The following is a 20,008-nucleotide window of genomic DNA, read 5'->3' as shown; positions in this document are numbered from 1 at the left end:
CCTATTTAAGTCACTTTGGATATCACTGTAGACCAAACGTTGTTGATAGGGAGACAGTGGACCTTGTACTGAACCTCAAAAAGTTTCCTTTATTGTCAGAAGCAACGGTAGCTCTTTTGAGGTTTTTTCCTGCCCAGGCTGTTTATTGTGAAGTATGTATATGCACTTCTCTCACCACTGTTCACTTTCTGTCCAAACTGGTAACCAGAGCAGAAGCTGTGAGTTGAATAGGATCAGATTAAGAATTCAGCACTTTGGAAACACCTTAAACTGCTGATCCCTAAGTCTTTGGTTTTTTTCTTTGAACAAAGAAAAGTTCTTTAGCTTCCTATATTGTTTTCATGGAAAGATAAGAAAAGGATTTCCTAGTGGACAAAAACAAGTGGGATGACATTTTCTCTTTATAAAAAAAAATAATATAAAAAGATTTAAGTGCTAGTCAAAGACCAATGAGGAGATACGGAAACAGAAATTAAAAAGAAGTCTAGTGCAGGCTGAAGGAGGGGACAATGACAATTAAAAAAGGAAAAGAAGACACACTGAACCAGCTATTGAAGTGGAAAATGGTGAGACATTTAATAGAACTGAATGAATCTAAACAAGAAAATTTTTGTTGAAAGAACCAAAAAAATAAAACCAGCAAAGATGTAAACATAAGATATGTAGAATGTTTAAAATAGACAGAACATGAGTAGGGACCTGCAGCAACCAATACAAAAAATGTCGATAAAAGAAACAAACATAATTGAAAAAATGTATCAGAGTTTAATGTTAATCAGATATTCAGTTCTGAGAGATGAGTTCTGAGCAGGCAAGGCATTTAAATGGAGATTTGTTTTTTAATTTGAAAAGTTTGTTTGATGAAGAAAATACATTGAAGAAATAAAATGTTTTACATTTTGATTATAAATACAAAGCTGAAAGCTCACATCAATTGTGTCTTGGGAATACTTTGATATGTCTAATTTCTAAATACCTGATGGGAGTCAAAGATTTTAAAAAAATAAAATTCATAAAAGAAAGTGCTTGTCCAGAAAAGATGCAATTGGTCTTTTGAACTTAGGCTCATATTGTTGCAAAAAAGCCAAGATTTTAACATCCTTGGAAAAAAATGCTTAGACATTCATTTAACTAGGCAGGAAGTCCAAAATTAAATGGAAACTATTTAAAACTAAAACCAAACTAAACAAAAACAAACCAACTGGAAGAAAAATTTTGGTAATTATTAGAAAGTGGAGGCAACTTTCTGCTGAGTGACCTTAGGAAGAGAGTTTTCCATTATCAGCATTCGTGGAATATTTTTCTTTGAAGTAACTGGGTTGGCCAGTTTGGCTGCTTTGAAGTAGGTGATATATATTGGACAAGTTTGTCTACTTGTCTTCTCATGTAATGCAAGAAAATCCGCTTTTACAACTTCCAAGAATTATTATCTTTGGAAAAGCTGGTAACCAGCATTATGCAGATGAATAGTGCATATACCAGTTTTATAAGGAGATAAGTGCTGCCTCCCTGAGAACCAGCTCTGCTAAAGATTGGTTATTAATTTTTCTTTGCATTGCTAAATTGCTTTATGGGATTTGAAACAGTCTAGGAAGCAAAGTTGACTTTTGTCGTGAAGACGACTTATATACAACATATATATATATCTATATATATAGATAGATATATGATACCACACAAGGATGCCAGCACAGACTGTCTGGGGCCATTAGTCTTCCACCTCTTTTTCAGCTATAAAAGGGAGAAGAATAATAATCTTGTCCCAGAAAGTTATAGTCTATGGGAAAGATTTATTCTACGATGAGGATCTCTAACTGTTAGACTTGCTTACATGGCAGAAAGGTCACTCTTAAACCAGTTGATAAATTCACCTTGTATTTTTGCAGTTGACTGTATCAATAAACATACCTCATAAAGTTGATAATCTGATCAGGATGTATCTAGAACAACCATATACTATTAGTAAACTGATCTCAGAGTGTTAGTTTCTACATGAATAGACTATTGTTTTTGAAGGAAGGTGTGACTGTTCTCCTTTAACTGGAATGTCTGCAGGAAAGTCTAAAGAAACATATAAGTGTTTGTGCAAACACATATTTATAAGTCACATGTACATTTGTTACAATTAGGTAACATTTAGGCATAAGGCTTGAATGGGAGAACTTTCCTCTGTCCCTCTTTGTGTTGTGAATGCAGTAGCTTATTAGTGAAAAGTGGTTCCTATGGGTTACATTGTATTGCACAGTTTGAAGTAAATATTTTCTTATCCAAATTTTTTATGTAACACTAAAATATGTTATATGTTATAAGTAAAAGTAAATGTCAAAGTATAGTAGAAATTCCTGGATCTGCAGCACAGTTTTTCCAAAAATAAACAAGCAAAACAAAAGCAAAACCAAAACCAAACTACCAACAAAAACCTCCCAAGCCCCAGAGGTTCTTTCTAAGTGTCAGCAGCATAAAAAAAAAGTCCTCTCCAAATCTGCTGTCAGTTCTTCTTCAGTCAGTGCAGGTCTTCAGGACCTAAATGTACTGAAATAAGTAATTATGGAGAAATACCATTTTCATTAGGATTTACAAATTCAGTCACACATTTATACAGTTTTCTTATATGGTCTTGACCAAAGTAGATGAGTCCAATGTGTTTCCATTTTTATACTATGAAACACATATACTACACATATAGTTTCCAATGTGTGTAGGAAATGTAGCTTGAGAACATCTGTAAAAAGGACTGAATTAATTTTGGGAGTTAAATATTGTTTCCTTATAATAAGAAATAAATGATGCATAGAGAGAAATGTAAATGTTATGCAGTTTTATACAATATTAGGAGTTCCCCCAAGATAAAATAGATTTGGTTTTCTTGTTCCCAGTATAGCTACTTTCTGTACATGTGCCATACAGGTCTTTTCTTATACCATAGAAAAGGAAACTTTTCTTGGACAAATGCTGTTCGTTTTTATTTATGGCCTACAGATGGACCTTTCTCTAATACTCTTTCACAAGTTGATTAAAGTTGTTGGTGAGAAAATCTCCCCAGAATAACAAGCACCTATGTGCAAAGAATGGAGCTCATATTTTTGTATGGAATATTGAGTGTTGAAAAAAGTGAAAGGCAAAGGGTCTGGTGTGATGTTCTGGCTAATAAACACTAATTATAAAATGAAGAATGTTGGGAAGAAATAATAGATCAAAAAGAGAAATTTTAGCAAGCAGCAAGATAGGAATGAGAAGAAAGATGCTATGAAGGGTATACAATCAAGTATTTCATATTGTTATTATGTATGTCTCTTGCTAAGTTGCAAAAGGTCTTATACATTTTAAAGGCAACAGTAAATATTAAAGGACACTATTTTCAAATCATAACCACTGACATGAATGTTCTTCCATCACAAAATCTGAAATCAAGTGAAAGCATATTTTTTAAATTTGAAACAGTAATTTCTTAGGTTACTGACTTCATATACCTTAAGACATGGACGATATACACTCTGTAACAGTCTATAAATATAATCTGGATGAAAAAGCTACAGTGCCATGCTAATCAAGGCAATTACCTCTCATAGCCATTTGACTGTTAATAATTACTGAAGTATTCTTTGCCTACTCCCAGTGCCATTGTAAACATAGGAGACCTGAGCAGACGTGAAAATCAATCATGGCTGAAATAGTTTCTTTTTATTTCCTCTGTGATTTCAGTGATTATAGGAAGTGAAAAGATACTTAAATATAAAATTGAATAAATATTTTAGTATAAAATTAACAAAATTATCCATACCAAGCCAAAAAAAAAAAAAAAAAAAAAAAAAAAAAAAGAAAGAAAGAAAGAAAAAAGAAAAAGAAAGTCATCTAAACTTCCTGATTGGCCAAATTACAGCATTCAGAGTTATGAAGAATTATATTACTCACTAAGTAAACCTCAAAGTAAGTTGTTTGCTTGGTTTTTTTTCAAATGAAATAATATAAAGAGTGTTATTTTAAAAATATATTATGTTTCCACATATAAATATTATGTACGTGCCTCATTCTTGGAGTGTATTATAAATTCTATAATCATGTTAATGGATAAATTAAAAAATAAAATGTTAAATACATCTCTTTTTCAAAGTTAAAATTAAAACCAATTTATTTGACTAGGCTTTCCCATGAAAAACAGGCTCTGAATGTATTTGTACCTTCCTCTTTACAATATTGCTTTCACAAACTATTGTCTATAATTTATCTCTTATCACATTCCATGTTCCTTAGCAAAATTGTTGTATATGTCTCTGTCCTGCCCACTCTAATAAGTTTTTCTCTCATATTTTTTCTTTTTTGACTTTATTATTTGTGGTTTCCATCTGTGAAATTACTACTTGTGAAGGCAACTTTTTAAAGATCTCACAATGGCCTTAACTAAAATTACAAAAAACTCTCAACTAAGCTATCTAGATAAGTTTCTATTTGTATCATAGTATTTGCACTTGTATAAGCAAGATCCTTGGAGCAGATTTGGGGGTATTGACCCTAGAAGTTACATTTGACATGATTGTTCAGTTTTATGTGGAGGACTTAAAAGATGCTTTTTCCCTGTGTTTTGGGTAAAGCAGGTTTAATCTTTATGTGGCTACAGTTTCCTAGTGTTCGTCTAGGGAAATTAAATCTGGTTTTTTTCCCCAAGGTTTTTTCCCAGACATTGTTTTCTTGTTGTTTAAAACCACAGTAGGTTATCGATCAACATGCTGTGATACCAGGTTTCATTATTATGCTAAGAAAATCCAGATTTATGAGGCAGTGGTTCTTAACACTGATTTATGTGGTGCAGCTGTAAGAAATTACTTAACTGTTATTAAGCCATGAAGAAGCCATTTCAAAAACAGAGAAGAAACTGTTTTGTTTTGGGTTTTTTTAATAATTATAACCCTGAACATATGAACAAATTTATTGCAATTTTGCATGTTGTTTCTGTTGCTTTTTTAAATTAAAAAAAATGTGTTTTCTTAAGCAAAGGGTCAGTTTTTCCCAGTATTGAATTTACAGGTAGAATTCCAAGAAAGAAGGCAGAAGAAATCTTCAGTCTTCTAAAAAACCTTATTCACCATGTGCTCTGTTAAATGGACTGTGTCCTGAGGGTGACTTTTTCTTTATTTGACACTGCATTACGTACCTTAGTGGTTTCAAAAAAGTTATACTGGGTGCAGGGACAATTAAAATGTCTGAAAGTTCCTGCATAGGTTTTTTGGTTTTACTGTCTTCATCAGTTAGTGGTAAAAAGTAATAAATGCTTATGTTGGTATGAAATGTGGGATGTGGGTAGCTGACTCATTTTTTCTTGTGAGATTTCTTAATTGCAGTTATTATTATTTCCCCTAAAAATCTTATTTATTCCACTATCTGTTTACTAAGAATTTTGGTTTTTTTTTTAAATGTCAGTAAAAATTATTCATATATGGAATTAAAATAACACACACATTCTAACAAGGTCTTCTGCAAGGCCTTTGACATGGCCTCCCACAATATTATACTCACCAAGTTGGAGAGATATAGATGTGATGGGTGGACTGTTCAGTGGATAAGGAATTAGCTGGATGGTTGTATCCAGATGGTAGTGGTTAATGTCCAGATGGAGACCAGTGACAAGTGGTGTCCCTCAGGGTTCTGTACTGGGACCGTTACTCTTCAATGTTTTTATCAGCAATATAGGCAGGGGGATCAAGTGCACCATCAGCAAGTTTGTGGATGACACCAAGATGAGTGCTGCTGTCAATAAAACAGAAGGACCTGGAAAAACTGAAGAGGTGGGCCCAAGTGATCCTCATGAGGTTTAACAAGACCAAGTGCATGGTCCTGCACCTGGGTTGGAACAATCTGCATTATCAGTACAGGCTTGGGAATGAGGTTTAGGAAACCAGCCCTGCACCAGACCTGGGGGTACCGGTGGATGAAAAGCTGGACATAAGCCAACAGTTGTGCTTGCATCCCAGAAGGCCAATTGCATCCTGGGCTGCATCAAAAGAAGTGTGACCAGCAGATCAAGACAGGTGATTTTGCCACTTTGCTCTGCTCTGTTAAGACCTCACCTGGAATATCATGTCCAGCTCTGAAGCCCTCAACACAGGAAGAACATGGAACTGATGGAGCAGATCCAGAGGAGGGCCATGTCAATGATCAGGGTGGTGGGACACCTCTCCTACAAAGTCAGGCTGAGAGAACTGAGGTTGTTCAGCCTGGATAAGATAAGGCTCCGGGGAGAACTAACAGTAGCCTTCCAGTACCTGAAGAGGGTCTACAGGAAGGCTGTAGTAAATTTTTTATATATATATATATATAAATATATGTATATATATTTGCAAGGGCCTGTAAGTGGTAGGATTAGGGGCAATGTTTTTATATTACAGTAGATTTAGACTGGATGCTAGGAGAAAATTTTTTAGCACCAGGTTGGGGAGAAAATGGAACAGGTTACCCCAACACCCACAAGTCCTTTTCATCAGAACTGTTGTCAATACATTCTCTGCCCAGCCTGTAATTGTGCTTGAGCTTGCCCTGACTCAGGTGTGGGAACTTGCACTTGGCCTCCTTGAACTTCATGAGGTTGGCTCACCTCTCAAGTCTGTCAAGGTACCTCTGGATGCTTTCCCTTCCCTCCAGCATGTTAACTACATCACACAGCTTGGTGTCATCAGCAAACTTGCTGAGCGTGCGCTCAATTCCACTCTCTGTATCACAAAGAAGTTAAACAGCACCACCCCCAGTACTGACCCTTCAGTAATGCCACTCATCACTACTCTTCATTAGGACATGGAGCCATTGATTACAACTCTTTGAGTATGACTATCCAGCCAATTCCTTATCCACTAAGTGGTCCATCCAGCAAATCCATTATCTCTCCAAGTTAGAGAATATGCAGGAATATGCAGGAATATGCAGGAATACAGATTGCATTTTGTCCATTTTGCCATTTGCTGCATTTTGTCCCAACACCGATGACCTTTGGAATGCCATGTTTATTATAGGGGAAAATAATACCACTAAAACTGAAGAGGTCTGTAGTTTTCATGCTAACTTGTCTGCTTCAGATAGGTTCTGGTTTCAAGTGATAATGTGTGTGGTCACTTGTAAAAGTTTTGTTTTCATCTACTGAACAAATGTAGACCCGCTGTATTTACATAGGGATGTTCAGAGCTGTTTTGTAGAGGAATGAAATGTGTGACACAAAGGCCATAGAAATTAGTGGGAAGAAGCTGATTGGTTACAATGAGTTTTATAGTAAATCTACTTCCCAATGGGAACCACAAATCTGTAGTGTAGTGTAGGGGTGAACAGAATAATTATTTTTAGAATTTCTTTTTAAAGCTCTGTTAATTATGGAAAAATTTATCTTTTGTTACATAGTTAGGGGAAGATTTCTAAAAGTGGATTTCTAAAACTGTTCTTTTATATTATACTGGATTTAAGATGTTTCACTATCTGTCAGGTAACAAATATTTCCTCTCATGATATATCCATTTTCCTTTTCATTTCATATCATAGGTTACATTTGAAGAGAGCAGTCAATTTCAAAAATTATACTTAATTACTGAAATACTTTTTTAAAAATCTGAAATTTAGTTAGAATACAGAGAGTTTTTGCTTTCTTGAAAAGCACCCCCTTTTTGTTTTGTGGGGGTGATAGGGGAAAAAACTCCACAACCATTGATTGTCTGTAGATGAAGGAGAAAACTGAAAAAGGAAAAATCTACATTTTCCAAGTCCACATTTTTAATTTAGATTTTTCTCCTTGGAAAAGGAACCTTATTTTCTATTTCAAAATCAAATTCAATGTTCTTAAAAATTATTTTCACTTTCCTGCTAGAAGTTTTCTACATAATTTTAGATGAGATTATGAATAAAGAATAAATTACTTAGCTGCTATCAGACTGAAAATTCCTTGTTTATGTTCTTTATACTTACATAGTATATAGATTATACTTATGATTTCATTAATTTACTACCCTTTACTCTGGTTTTGTAAAGATTTTTGTAGTATCTCATTTATGGATTGATGGGATAAATAGAGTCCTGAGTTTCACAGCTTTTTTAAAAAAGACTATATATCTTGGAGTTTTAGATCTGCAAATTAATTTTTTTTATTACATCCTGGCTTTCTTCTCCTTCACTTTGTGTTTTCAGTCTCTCAGTTGCCCTTTGTTTCCCCATTTTTTTCTGTGTTCTTCCCCTCCCATGCAAATTTTAAATTTTGCTGTTTCTCTACCCACCTCCCTTCAGGAGCATTTCACAATGGGTATGGGAAATTGAGAGCTTAATTTCTCACTGAAGGGGTCAAAAATAAAGCCTTTATATCTCTTTCTCCACTGTAGTGGGTTCAGTCTCTGCCTTGAAACCCCATATGCCCTAGACCTCTCTAGAGGAAGGCAGCAATATACAGAAGAGAAATACCTTCCTCTACCACCCTCTGTATTTCCCTCTCTGGCTTTCTGCTGCATACTCTGTATTTTCTCCTTTAAAGTGAACAGTGGATTGTCAGAAAAGTACGTTGCTTTTGACTCAGAGTGCAAGTATTCTGGAAGAAAAAGAATTAAATACAGTCAGTGGGGATTTTTTTTTAATTATTTTTGAGCAAATGCAGTCTGTTTTACAGCTAATTTAGCTGATGAATTGATAGGATTTATTCTGTTTGTTGCTGTTACACAGTGATGACTTTATATCCAAACCAGTGACTTTTTTGTATGAAAAGCATAGATTCTGAAGTATTTGTGTATAGCTTTTCCTCCTTCACGCTTTTTTTTTTGCAATTGCAGCTTCATCTCTGTACAGAAGTAACATGTAGTGATAATGTCACAGGCATTTTGCTTATGGACGTATTCCAGAACTCCACAGAATATTTATCTGAAGATGTTCTGGAAGTTCCTGGCACCTAGAGTTAATAACCAAAGATGGCATTTCTCCTTTCCATATTGTACAATTTTCACACATTAAGGCAGAGTTACAAAAGATAGTTGAGCTCATCCTAAAGCTGTTTGTCACTTACAGAAGCACATCCAGATCCCATATTCCTCTGACTTTTGCTGTGTGATCCTTCCTTTCATTTCCATGGGCTCAGGCAGTCATCAGGCATTTCCCTTTTTGGATATTCATCCCTTTGCTTACTGAATTGACCTGGCTTTATTTTTCATGGATTAGTTCTCATCAGGGTGGTTAAATGAACAAATTCCCAGAGGGGTGTGCAAATTACTAAAACCAGTGTGAAGTCAGTGTTAAAACTGTGGGGAAATTGGAAGGAGCAGCCATCCCTTCTTTGTCATTTATAAAGCTCCAAACTCTGATAAAATGTACTGTGTCTCTTAACTTAGCTTTCAGGAGATGAGGAGAATAAATGGTGTTGTCATAATATTCTAACTGCTAGAGGCTAAAATACCATACTACTTATTTCATAGGGGGTTTTTTCATTATTTTTTACATTAAGGACTTGGAAAGCTTTTGAGGGCCCTAAAAGTAACAGGTTTGATATGTTTTGTCCTTATCAGTTTTTCTATCCAAGAAACAGGCAAATCCTCATCCTACAGATTTTTAAAGACTATTTTTATCACAGTAAGATACCTGGTTCTTCTTTCTTAGTGTTTGAAGTTCTTGCTATTTTTTACTTATTAAAAAATATTGACTTATAGAAAAGATAACTATAAATTCTGTTTCATTTGTAATGCTAAAATCATACTGATAATGGATGGTGGCAGTTTTTAGAAATGTTCTTTGTAAAGAATATAATGATTGTGTCAGAATCTGATGAGTAATTTATTGTTTAGTTCAAAGCAGCTGTTCAATTAAAAATGCTAAGCTTTGACCTATGATCATTATTTTAAAATAACAGCTCACATGAGCAGTTTTGCATTTTGACAGGGAAAAATTAACATTTGACAAAAATAAATTAGTTCATAAATCATATGTCAATTTGTTAATGAATTGTTGAAGAAAGTATGAGATATTTTTATTAACATTTTCAGTGAGAGTAAGCTTTGGATCCAGTGAGCCACTTCTGCTCAATGTTGTTTGTTTTATAAGCTATTAAGACAAATTTTATTTACTTATTTTAAACTGATTGAATAGACATTTAAAAAGTGTGGGAGTTACTCCTTTCCCTATTTGAATTGGAATTCCTTTAAAGAAGCTTTTAAATTCCTTACTTTATTCCTATTTAAGTGGTAACTGTTTCCTTGGAAGGAAAAATGGAAGACCAGTTATCTGTTGAATTTTACCAGGATGTTGCAGATGAAGCTTAAAATACTCTCAGCTGCAATTCAACACCTTTAGTAATTTCTCAACATGTACATATGCATGCACACATGCACACCCAAAAATGTAAACACTAATTAGATTCAGACTTGATTGTCTATTACACAAGGTAACTTTTTCAAAACAAGCAAATGCGGTGACATATCTAAATAAGATGATAGAGTCCTCAGAAACTAATATTTGTTTAGTATTAGGAGACAAAAATAAAACTGTGCCCAAAAACCCAAACTGATTACATCTTTTATTTCAGTCAACCAGATGCTGATTGCACAAATGTATTAGTAAACTGGGCAAAAAGACCATGCTTTTATCTTAGAAAATGCAAATAAGCAATCCCTTCTGCTGATGACATCTGTGATTTTATTTTATTTTTTCTTCAGTAATAAAAGCTAGTTGGAAAGTGTTAAGAATTTGGCAGGAAATAGACCTGATTTCACTAAATTTGAAATTGAATAGGTGTAACATCAGGGTGGTCAGATGTTAAATCGGATCATCTACTACCTAAAAAATTAATAGAAATTTACATGAATATACAAACTCACAGTCAGGACTCCACCATACAGCAATGAATTAATCAGCATGTAGTCAAACAAGACCAAGGTCCTGAGTACCTTATTAAGTTTAAGTTATGTTTACTTGGTAAGCGTTCAATAGTAGCATCTGCATAAGTAATACATAATAATTTTCTGGACATAGCAGCAAATAACACAATTTTCCCATTTAGTTTAATGGGAGAAATCCACTTATTAAAAAGTTTCATTTGTTTATGTACTTAAGAATAATCTTCTCTGAAATTTATAGAATTGCATATGTGTCACTGAGACCAAAGTTTCATAGTGAGAGGAAAAGAATATTATGAAAGCAAAGCCTATAATTAAAAATATTTTATCTGTGCTTTCAATATATCAGATATTTCAATATCCTGAAAACAGCTAAATCTGGAATAACATTTTTACTGTCTTCAGAAAATTTGGCTCCATCTATGGGGAATATTTTCAGTGAAGGTATAAAAAAAGTTCATTTTACCTACTTTTATTTTATAGTTGGCATTTTTCTTCTTATGCTTATTCTTTTTCCAAATCTATCTTATCCATGTGACATTAAGAGTAAATCAGTCTTTGGAGATCAAATTAAAAGTAAGAATGGATGGACTTAGATACTCTATAAATTTACAGTCAAAGTTATAGTAACTTGACATATTCACGTTTTACTTTCTACATTATTTTTTATGAATTAGGGAAAAATATTTCTTACACCTTTTGGATGAGCTTAGAACTCTTCCTGTTGTAAACTTCCTGTGAGTTTATCAAAAGTTTATTGAGATCAGGTGAAAGACTACTGTAAATTCAAATGATCTTTTGGTGAGTCTCCTTGGGTACTATCCAACCCAAACTGAAATATTCTAGATGAACTGTATTTTCTTTGCCTGGTAAGATCATGGAGCAGATCCTCCTGATGACACTGCTGGAGCAGAAGAGTAATGGAGAATTGATTTGGTATAATAAACACGGCTTCACCAAGGGCAAATCATGGCTGACAAACCTTGTGGCCTTCTATGGAAAGGTCACAACATCAATAGACAAGGGAAGAGCAACCAACATAATTCAACTGGACCTGAGAACTGCCCATTTTAAGTGAAGATCAGGTTCTTGACCATCTGAAGAACTTGAAAGTGTACAAGTCCATGGGACCCGATGGGATACACCCCTGGGTACTAAGGGAACTGACAGATGTGGTTGCTAAACTGCTGTCTGTTATATTCGAAAAGTCATGGCAGTCAGGTGAAGTCCCCACTGACTGAAAAAGCAGAAACATAACCCCCATTTCTAAAAGGGAAAGAAGGAAGATCCAGGGAACTACAGGCCAATCAGTCTCAACTCTGTGCCTGGTAAGATAATGGAGCAGATCTTCCTGGAGGCACTGCTGGAACAGGAAAGTCATGGAGAGGTGACTGGTTATAATCAACACAGATTCACCAAGGGCAGATCATGCCTGACAAACCTCATGGCCTTCTATGAAAAGTCACAGTATTGATGTCACAACATCCATAGACAAGGGAAGAGCTACCGACATTATTTACCTAATGTACCTGACCAAAGCCTTTGACACGGTCCTCAAGATGGTAAAATATGGATTTGATGGATGGATCACTCGGTGGATAAAGAACTGGCTTGACAGCTGGGCCCAAAGAGTGTCTGTCAATGGGCCCATGTCCAAGTGGAGGCCAGTGACAAGTAGAGTTCCTCAAGGATCAGTGTTGGGACCGGTCTTGTTTAACATCTTTGTTGGCAACCTGGATGGTGGCACTGAGTGCACCCTCAACAGATTTGCTGATGACACCAAGCTGGTGGTGTGGCTGACACACTGAAAGGAAGGGATGCCATCCAGGGGGACCTTGCCAGGCTGGAGAGGTGGGCCCGTGCCAACCTCATGAGGTTCAACAGGACCAAGTGCAAGGTCCTGAATCTGGGTCCAGGCAACACCAAGCACTGATACGGACTGGGGAGTGACTGGCTTGAGAACAGCCCTGAGGAAAAGGACTTGGGAATGCTGGTGGATGAGAAGTTCAACATGAGCTGCCAGTGTACAGTTGCAGCCCAGAAAGCTCACCAGATCCTTCGCTGCATCAAGACAAGTGCAGCCAGCAGGTCAAGGGAGGTGATTCTCCCCCTCTACTCTGCCCTTTTCACAGGAGGGACATGGACGTGCTGGAGCATGTCCAGAGAAGGGCCATTAGGATGATCAGAGGGCCGAAACACCTCTTTTATGAAGACAGACTGAGAGAGTTGGGGTTGTTCAGTGTGGAGAGAAGGAGGCTCCAAGGAGACCTTACTGTAGCCATCCAGTATTTCCTACAAGAAAGCTGGTGAGGGACTTTTTGGGATGACAGGTAGAGATAGGACTGGGGGGAATGGATTCAAACTAGAAGAGGGTAGATTTAGATTAGATGTTAGGAAGAAGTTCTACACCATGAGAGTGGTGAGACACTGGCACAGATTGCCCAGAGAGGTGGTAGAAGCCCCATCCCTGGAAGTTTTTAAGGCCAAGCAGGACAGGGCTCTGAGCAACCAGATGTAGTGGGAGGTGTGCCTGCCCATGGCACGGGTGTTGGAACTACATGATCTTAAAGGTCCCTTCCAACCCTGAAAATGTTATGATTCTATGATTCCTTGAAAATCAGTAACAGACTGTAGAAAAGCTAGAATTTTGTGAGCCTGAAAAAACCTAAAAACATTAGGAACACTTCCCCCCCCCCTCTTTTTTATTTTCATATTTGAAAGGGTAATTAATGCTTTGTCAAACAGCAATTATTTTAGATATACAGGCAATGAGGAAATGCTGTAATTTCATTTATTACATTGCAATTGCAAGTAAACAGTTTATCTAGCAGCAATTTTGTGTGACTAATCAAGACTGCCTTCAATCATTTTAACTTTGTAATTATGAAAATAATGCTCTAATTTGGTCCTGCAATTGGTAGCTTGTCTTTCCTTAAGGCCTTGTGACTTTGAAGTCCAACATGCACATAAAAGTTTATTTGATATATGATTAAATCTTTATCCCAATGATTACAGTAGAAGCAGAAAACAAATCATAAAACATCTGAAATTTTCAGTCTGAACCTGTAGAGCTTGGAAACCACAAGCGATTTTTCTTTTTTAAATTATAAATAGTTTTAAAAAGAGAGTGAGAAGGATTATAAACACTCTTGGAGTAACAGTGTTTTAAAATCCACTTTTAAAAATGGAAAACGGAGATTCAGCTGTTCACTGTTTTATGCACTTTTTTTGTGAAACTCCAGCATATGCTGAAATATAGTTACTCATAGGAAGAAAATTCACGTCTACATTTTCTGTGGGTGTAAAGTACCTTACAAGCTTGCTAAGAAATCAGCAAGAGCAAAGTAGACATATGCAACCATTAATATGCAGTGTATTTACAAATCTACAAATTTGCTCATTGTAGTATTGTGGAGAACACTCTGTAGTTGAACTACACCATCTCAATCAAATCCTCCAGCAGAACCTTACAATTCAAACTTTTTTTTTTTAAGACTTGAGCCATATATTTCAATATAAGAGTTCTGTAGACATTGTCTTTTAGTTCTTGTGGTTTCTCACTGCAGTACCCAGTATCAATTGCTTGAATTGAAAAAGAAAAAAAAAAAAAAAGAACAAAAAGAAATCCCACCTGCCTTAGTGTAAAATCTTTTGCCAAAGTGGTAGATTATAAAGGGTAATTGCAGTTCCTAACCTAATATGTAGGCACATCTACACATTTAGGGTCCTTAAGGGATCTTCTCTGGCCTCCAGCTCTCCAGAAAATTATAGGTCTCACGTTCATGCAATGTTTTATCTACCAGCTCTGAGCTGATGGCTCAAATACCTCAGTGTTTAATGTAGCAGTTGAGAGACACCTGAATCACTCCATTAGGTACTTTAAATTTGAAAAAATTTGATGCAAATGGAATGGAATATGCAAATGAAATGTAAGAGAGAAAATTGCTGTAGATTAAAAAAAACACCTCAGACACTACAGGAAATTTGAATTTTAATTCTGTTTAATATGCAGATGATGCCAGCATAAGATGACTGCTTATTCTGCATGTGTCCCACCTAAAGTTTTGCTTTTATCAGATCTATCCACATACATAATCTCACAGGCATTTCTCTACTTACCTGATGTCTGTCTCCTGTAGTTACTGTGTACTTCCTTTGTTTCATTTTAAATTGCAAAGCTATTCCAGCTAATATTTATAACTTTTCATAGCTTTACATTAAAATTAACTCTGAGATAAATACAGTTTAGTAACTAATTAATATTACCCATGTATTGGGATACTTCAATTATTGTTGTATTTTTATTTATTAAAAATTTTAGTTAATTTACATGCACTAAACCACAAATAAAACATCTACGTTTTTTCATATGATTTTAATTGTAGCAACCAAATTAAAGAAACAAACTGAAGCTTTCTGAGTAAACACTGGATAATGACTGATAAAAGACACAGCTCTGAAAGATAAATTATATCTAATGGCTCTAATAATTATGTGCCTTTCATGAGACATATAATGCTTCCCATGCTAGTAACATATCTGTTCATTTTTTAATATCCCTTGTGTGCCTAAGCTGTGTGAACTTACTACACACAATTAAATAATTTGTACAAACAGCAGAAGATATATTAAAGCAACTGTGAAAACTATTCAAGTTTGCAGTACTTATATCAAGCAGAATTAAAAATATATAACTTTTCTTCTAGTAAAATTTTTGTTTGTTTGTGGGGGTTTTTTTGTTTTGGTTTTAGGGTTTTTTGGTAAAGTTTTTAAAGTATCTACAAGACCAACCTATGAAATCAATGTTCTGAAATCCTATTAAGATGTATTATAAAATCAGTGTTTCCGTCAATCTTATTTGACTATAGTAAGTGTATTATAATACACCATAAGTGTATTATAGTGGATGTTTAACAAAGTAGAGAAATTCTGGAGGTTGTTTTAGTGTTTACACTGAATTTTGTATTTCATATATAGCAATAAACCAAAACATGATCATGAATGTATGAATATATATTTAAAAAAAAATAAAAAGGAAATGGTGAATTTATTCTAAGAATGGATAGGGATATGGTTAATCTTGAGCAACCTGGAGTAACTCTCATATTAAGGCTACTTTAAGTAAGAGCTTGGTTTGAGGATTTTATTTTCATATACTGATAATCTGGACCATATTTTAATTTCAGTTTCTATGTATTACTATATATCACTATAATCTCTAATAGGTACACTTTTCTCAAACCACTGTACTTTATGTGGTCCAGTGTCCATGAAAGCCACTAAAATTTTATATTTTTTCCTTGAAGTATTGTATAAAAATAATTTCCTCAGATAATAAAAACTATGTATTTTCTAAGTCTGTTGCCCTTTCCATGATGATACAGTGTTTGGAACAGCAACTTATCACACACAGTTTTATTTTTCAATTAACCACAAGATGTGCTTTTTTGTTTCTTAGGTTAACAGGATTTCATCTTCCTCCACCTGTGACAAGTACAAAATCTGTATTTTCACTGCGCTTGACAAGTGACTTTGCAGTTAGTGCTCATGGCTTTAAAGTTTACTATGAAGGTAAGACTTTTTAATACATTCTGGATCTCTGTAAAAAAGTAAAACTAAGTGTCCCACAAAAATCAGTACAAATACACACATATAACCTTATCTCATAAACAATGTTTGCTTTTAATACTGTCTTTTAGATGAATAGACTCACACCTGAAGTCCAAATATCTAAAACTCTACCACCTATAGTCCCATCTAGACAAATATTTTATGACCTTTACTTTAATAATGCCAAATTCTTTAAATTCTGAAAAACATAATCATAATATTATCGGTCCTTTTAAGGTATGCTTATTCAAATTGCTGTCAAGCATTACTAGTAACTCTTGAATTTCACTAGATTGTAGAATTTGTATCTGCAAGTTTTATGAAGAAATTCTTTCTCATACATACGAGGAGTGCTGACTCAGTTCTCTGAACTGACATAAAGCTGATTCCCTAATGAAATTTTCACAGTTGTCTACAGTTTTCAGACAGGCACTGAAGTAAATGAGTTGGCACATGTTTGCTAAGTCCATAAATTCATAGTATTCTATGTATCTTGTTAATGATCCAGCTTACTTTAGTGATGTTTGAACAGTTGGAATATATATTTTGTCCATTTTTAAAAATCTGTTTCTTGGCACTAGGATTATGAACATGTATTTATAGGATATAATCAGAAACTGTTCAGTTGTTTGGTTTTTTTAATTGATGTAAAGGCACTTTATTTTCCATTAACTGTCATCATCAGCAAGCCAGGATCTATGTAGTAAAGTGCTTGGAGAAGCTTGTTGTTCCCTGTTCAGTCCCATCTGAGACATAAACTACTCTGTAAGAACATAACCAGCTGAGGAACACTTTGATAGATAGGAAAGTGTCCTAAAACTGGTAATGCAATGAAGGGCTGCCATAAAAATACAGCTCCAAATCAGTCTGTAGTAAAAATGTCTTCAGCCGTTGATAGACCTTCATGTATGATGCATTAAAATGACACTTCTTATAGAAATTCTCACCTATATGTACTTATATCAAGATATGAAATGAAAAACATAAAAGACTTTTCAAGCCTTTTCTGTCACTGGAGTTATTATAGAAAATAAATGAGGTAATTACACACTCCTTTTTTCTGGCTTGCACATAAGCAGGAGGTAATTTACCAAATCGAAATTCAAGGTAGGTGTAACTAGTTTTGGCTGGAGTATAGCTACTTTGTAGACTGTTATTTCACAGTAAGCATAACAATTGGTTTTGGCTAGATTATAGATACTCTCTAGTCTAATTTTTCAAGGGTTCAGTAACTTTGTTCAGCAGCAGCATTATTAGGAAAATGCTATACAGAATTGTACTATGCAGTTCCTATGGGTTTTTTTGACTGTGCCAAATACATTACACACTTCTCACGCATTTTAGGAAAATATGTAGCATATTTTTGTTATTGATTTGGTGTTGTAAATTGGGAAATTCAGATTCACTACATATGGTGTCTGCTGCTGCCATTAAACATTGCTGGCCAAGAAGTTTTTTACTACTAATGCTGAGAGGTAGTGTACTATGCATTTTAGCTATGGTAGAGAGTGATTAAACCTAAAATGGAAGATAACCAAGAGAGTTCTGTTTGCATATATGACTGACTCCTTAAATAGTGCCTATCTAGGCTAAAATAACTGATTAATAACTAGTTAAGGCTGATTAATAGAACTCAAGCTCCTAAAGCACTGACAAGCATGGGAAAATTTTACCTTCAACCACAGAAACATTTTTGAACAAAACATAAACCTGTTACCTTGAATATGATATTTGTCTTTTTTGAATCTGAGGTTTTATTTTGTGCATTCAGAGTTCTAGTTCACTGAAGTCTCCCTTCCCATAGCCAGATTTACTTTCTGAAGAGCTGTATCAAGGAAGCTTCATTCAGTAAGAGGATTTTTCTTTCAGTTCCTGTTTTTCTGATTTACTATGAAGCTACCTGTCATTATATCCAGCTAGCAAAGAAATGAAAACTCATTACATTACATTCATTTCATGCATCATTCCTTGACATGAGAGAATAGATGTATTTAAATGCTAATCACATCAGGCCAATCTCCATTTCTGCTCTTGTACTTTCTCTGAATGTGTATAACCCCGTAATCAACATTTTTAGATCTCGTTTTACCTGGTATCCAATTTTCAAAAATTTTGATTGCCCAGAAGCTCCTTTCTAGCTTCCTGATGAAACATCTGCATACTTAGTATCCCTGACTGTCAGACCACATACTTAAGTGCTTCATTATGGATATGTAATTTGAAAACTAAGATAGAAATGATTAGCAAGCTATCATTGCAATAAAGCAAAATGATAGAGTAGCAGAAGAGGGCAGGGTGAACAGTTGAGTCTCATATCTTGAAGGGATTAGATCCAGGTATGACATGAAAGAAAAAGTAACATACCTTTCATAATCAGTGATCATTTAAAATATTTTCCTTTGAAATGTTTGGGAATAGTCGAGATAGAGAGATGGCTATATATGGAATCCAATACCCTTTACTGTGTTCAAAATACAAAACGTATTTACCCCTACCCCAAATAAACAAAGCCCAGTAACATTTCTTTCTCTGATCTCCTATCCTTGACATATTTGCAGTTGAGCTGAAGTTGACTCCAGAATATTTAACAGAATGTGTGGGAAATATGCTCTTCTACAAACTTCTTGATCATAACATAGAGGAACTTACTATTTTTCTGGTCTCTTGAGGATAAAAATGTATATGAAAAAATATAAAATTACATCATCAATAGAACTACTATTCTGGCCCATTTTATGTAAGCCCCTGCAATTGCATCCAGTGAAACCAACTACACAATCAACCACAAAAATGCTCACTCTGGCCTCCTACCATCAATATCATAAGCCTCACTATGTATCCTCCACCCCTCCAGCCTTCTCTCCCTCTTTCTCTTCTCTCACCTTTCTTTTCCTCAGTGGCCTGTTTGGATTATCATTGGTACCACTATGCACATACTTATGCTTGGTTTCTCTCTTACATGGGAAAGAATACATCTGAGAAATACATCTCTCTGTATAGCACTATACTCCTGGTGGAAAAGGATTTCTTGAGAGAGAACTGAAATAGATTACTCAAGAGAAAAATGAATCACAGTGACAACAAAATATGGTCACATCCATTGAAAATTAAGGTGGGATTTTAAGAAAAAAATGAGAGCTACAATAATTACCAGCAGCAATTTGTCATTTTATCACCATCTAGTGACACAGCTCTGCTAGTTGGATTGAAAAATGTGGGAGTTACAAGTCTGCTGATTCTGAAGAGGTTTCTGCCACCTTTTTTTACAGTACCTTTCAGGGTCTGTGTCACATATATGGATACTGAAGTATGTAGGAAAAATGCTATGCTTAATCCTCTATCTGATAGTTTAGGCTAAGTCACAGTGTTGCTGTGTCCCTTTTATTTTATTTCTGATAGGACGATTTTGGTTTTGGAACAGATGAATTTGGTGCACTTTTCTATTTCCTGTTGTTCTATGATACATAAGCAGCTTTATTCACTCAAAACACGGGAGGGGAAACACAGCTGCTGAGAGAGAAAGCAACTTAGCAGCTTGGAGCTTCAGTGAACCTAATCCTGCTTTG

At 35.0% G+C, this 20,008-nt stretch overlaps 1 protein-coding gene across 2 annotated transcripts in view; it reads left to right on the top strand.

Annotated features, from left to right (window-relative positions):
- The window catches only part of CSMD3 (CUB and Sushi multiple domains 3), a 544,465-nt gene that overhangs the window by 79,354 nt on the left and 445,103 nt on the right, over positions 1 to 20,008 (top strand). For both annotated transcript variants that reach the window (XM_071738231.1, XM_071738232.1), the window contains exon 3: positions 16,291 to 16,403. In XM_071738231.1, the coding sequence (XP_071594332.1) occupies positions 16,291 to 16,403 (113 nt within the window). The remainder of the gene's footprint in view (positions 1 to 16,290; positions 16,404 to 20,008) is intronic.

Source organism: Heliangelus exortis, chromosome 2 (assembly GCF_036169615.1).
Source record: "Heliangelus exortis chromosome 2, bHelExo1.hap1, whole genome shotgun sequence".
Classification (NCBI taxonomy): domain Eukaryota; kingdom Metazoa; phylum Chordata; class Aves; order Apodiformes; family Trochilidae; genus Heliangelus; species Heliangelus exortis.
Note: the sequence above shows the minus strand (reverse complement) of the source record. Positions and strands in the feature narration are given on the sequence as shown.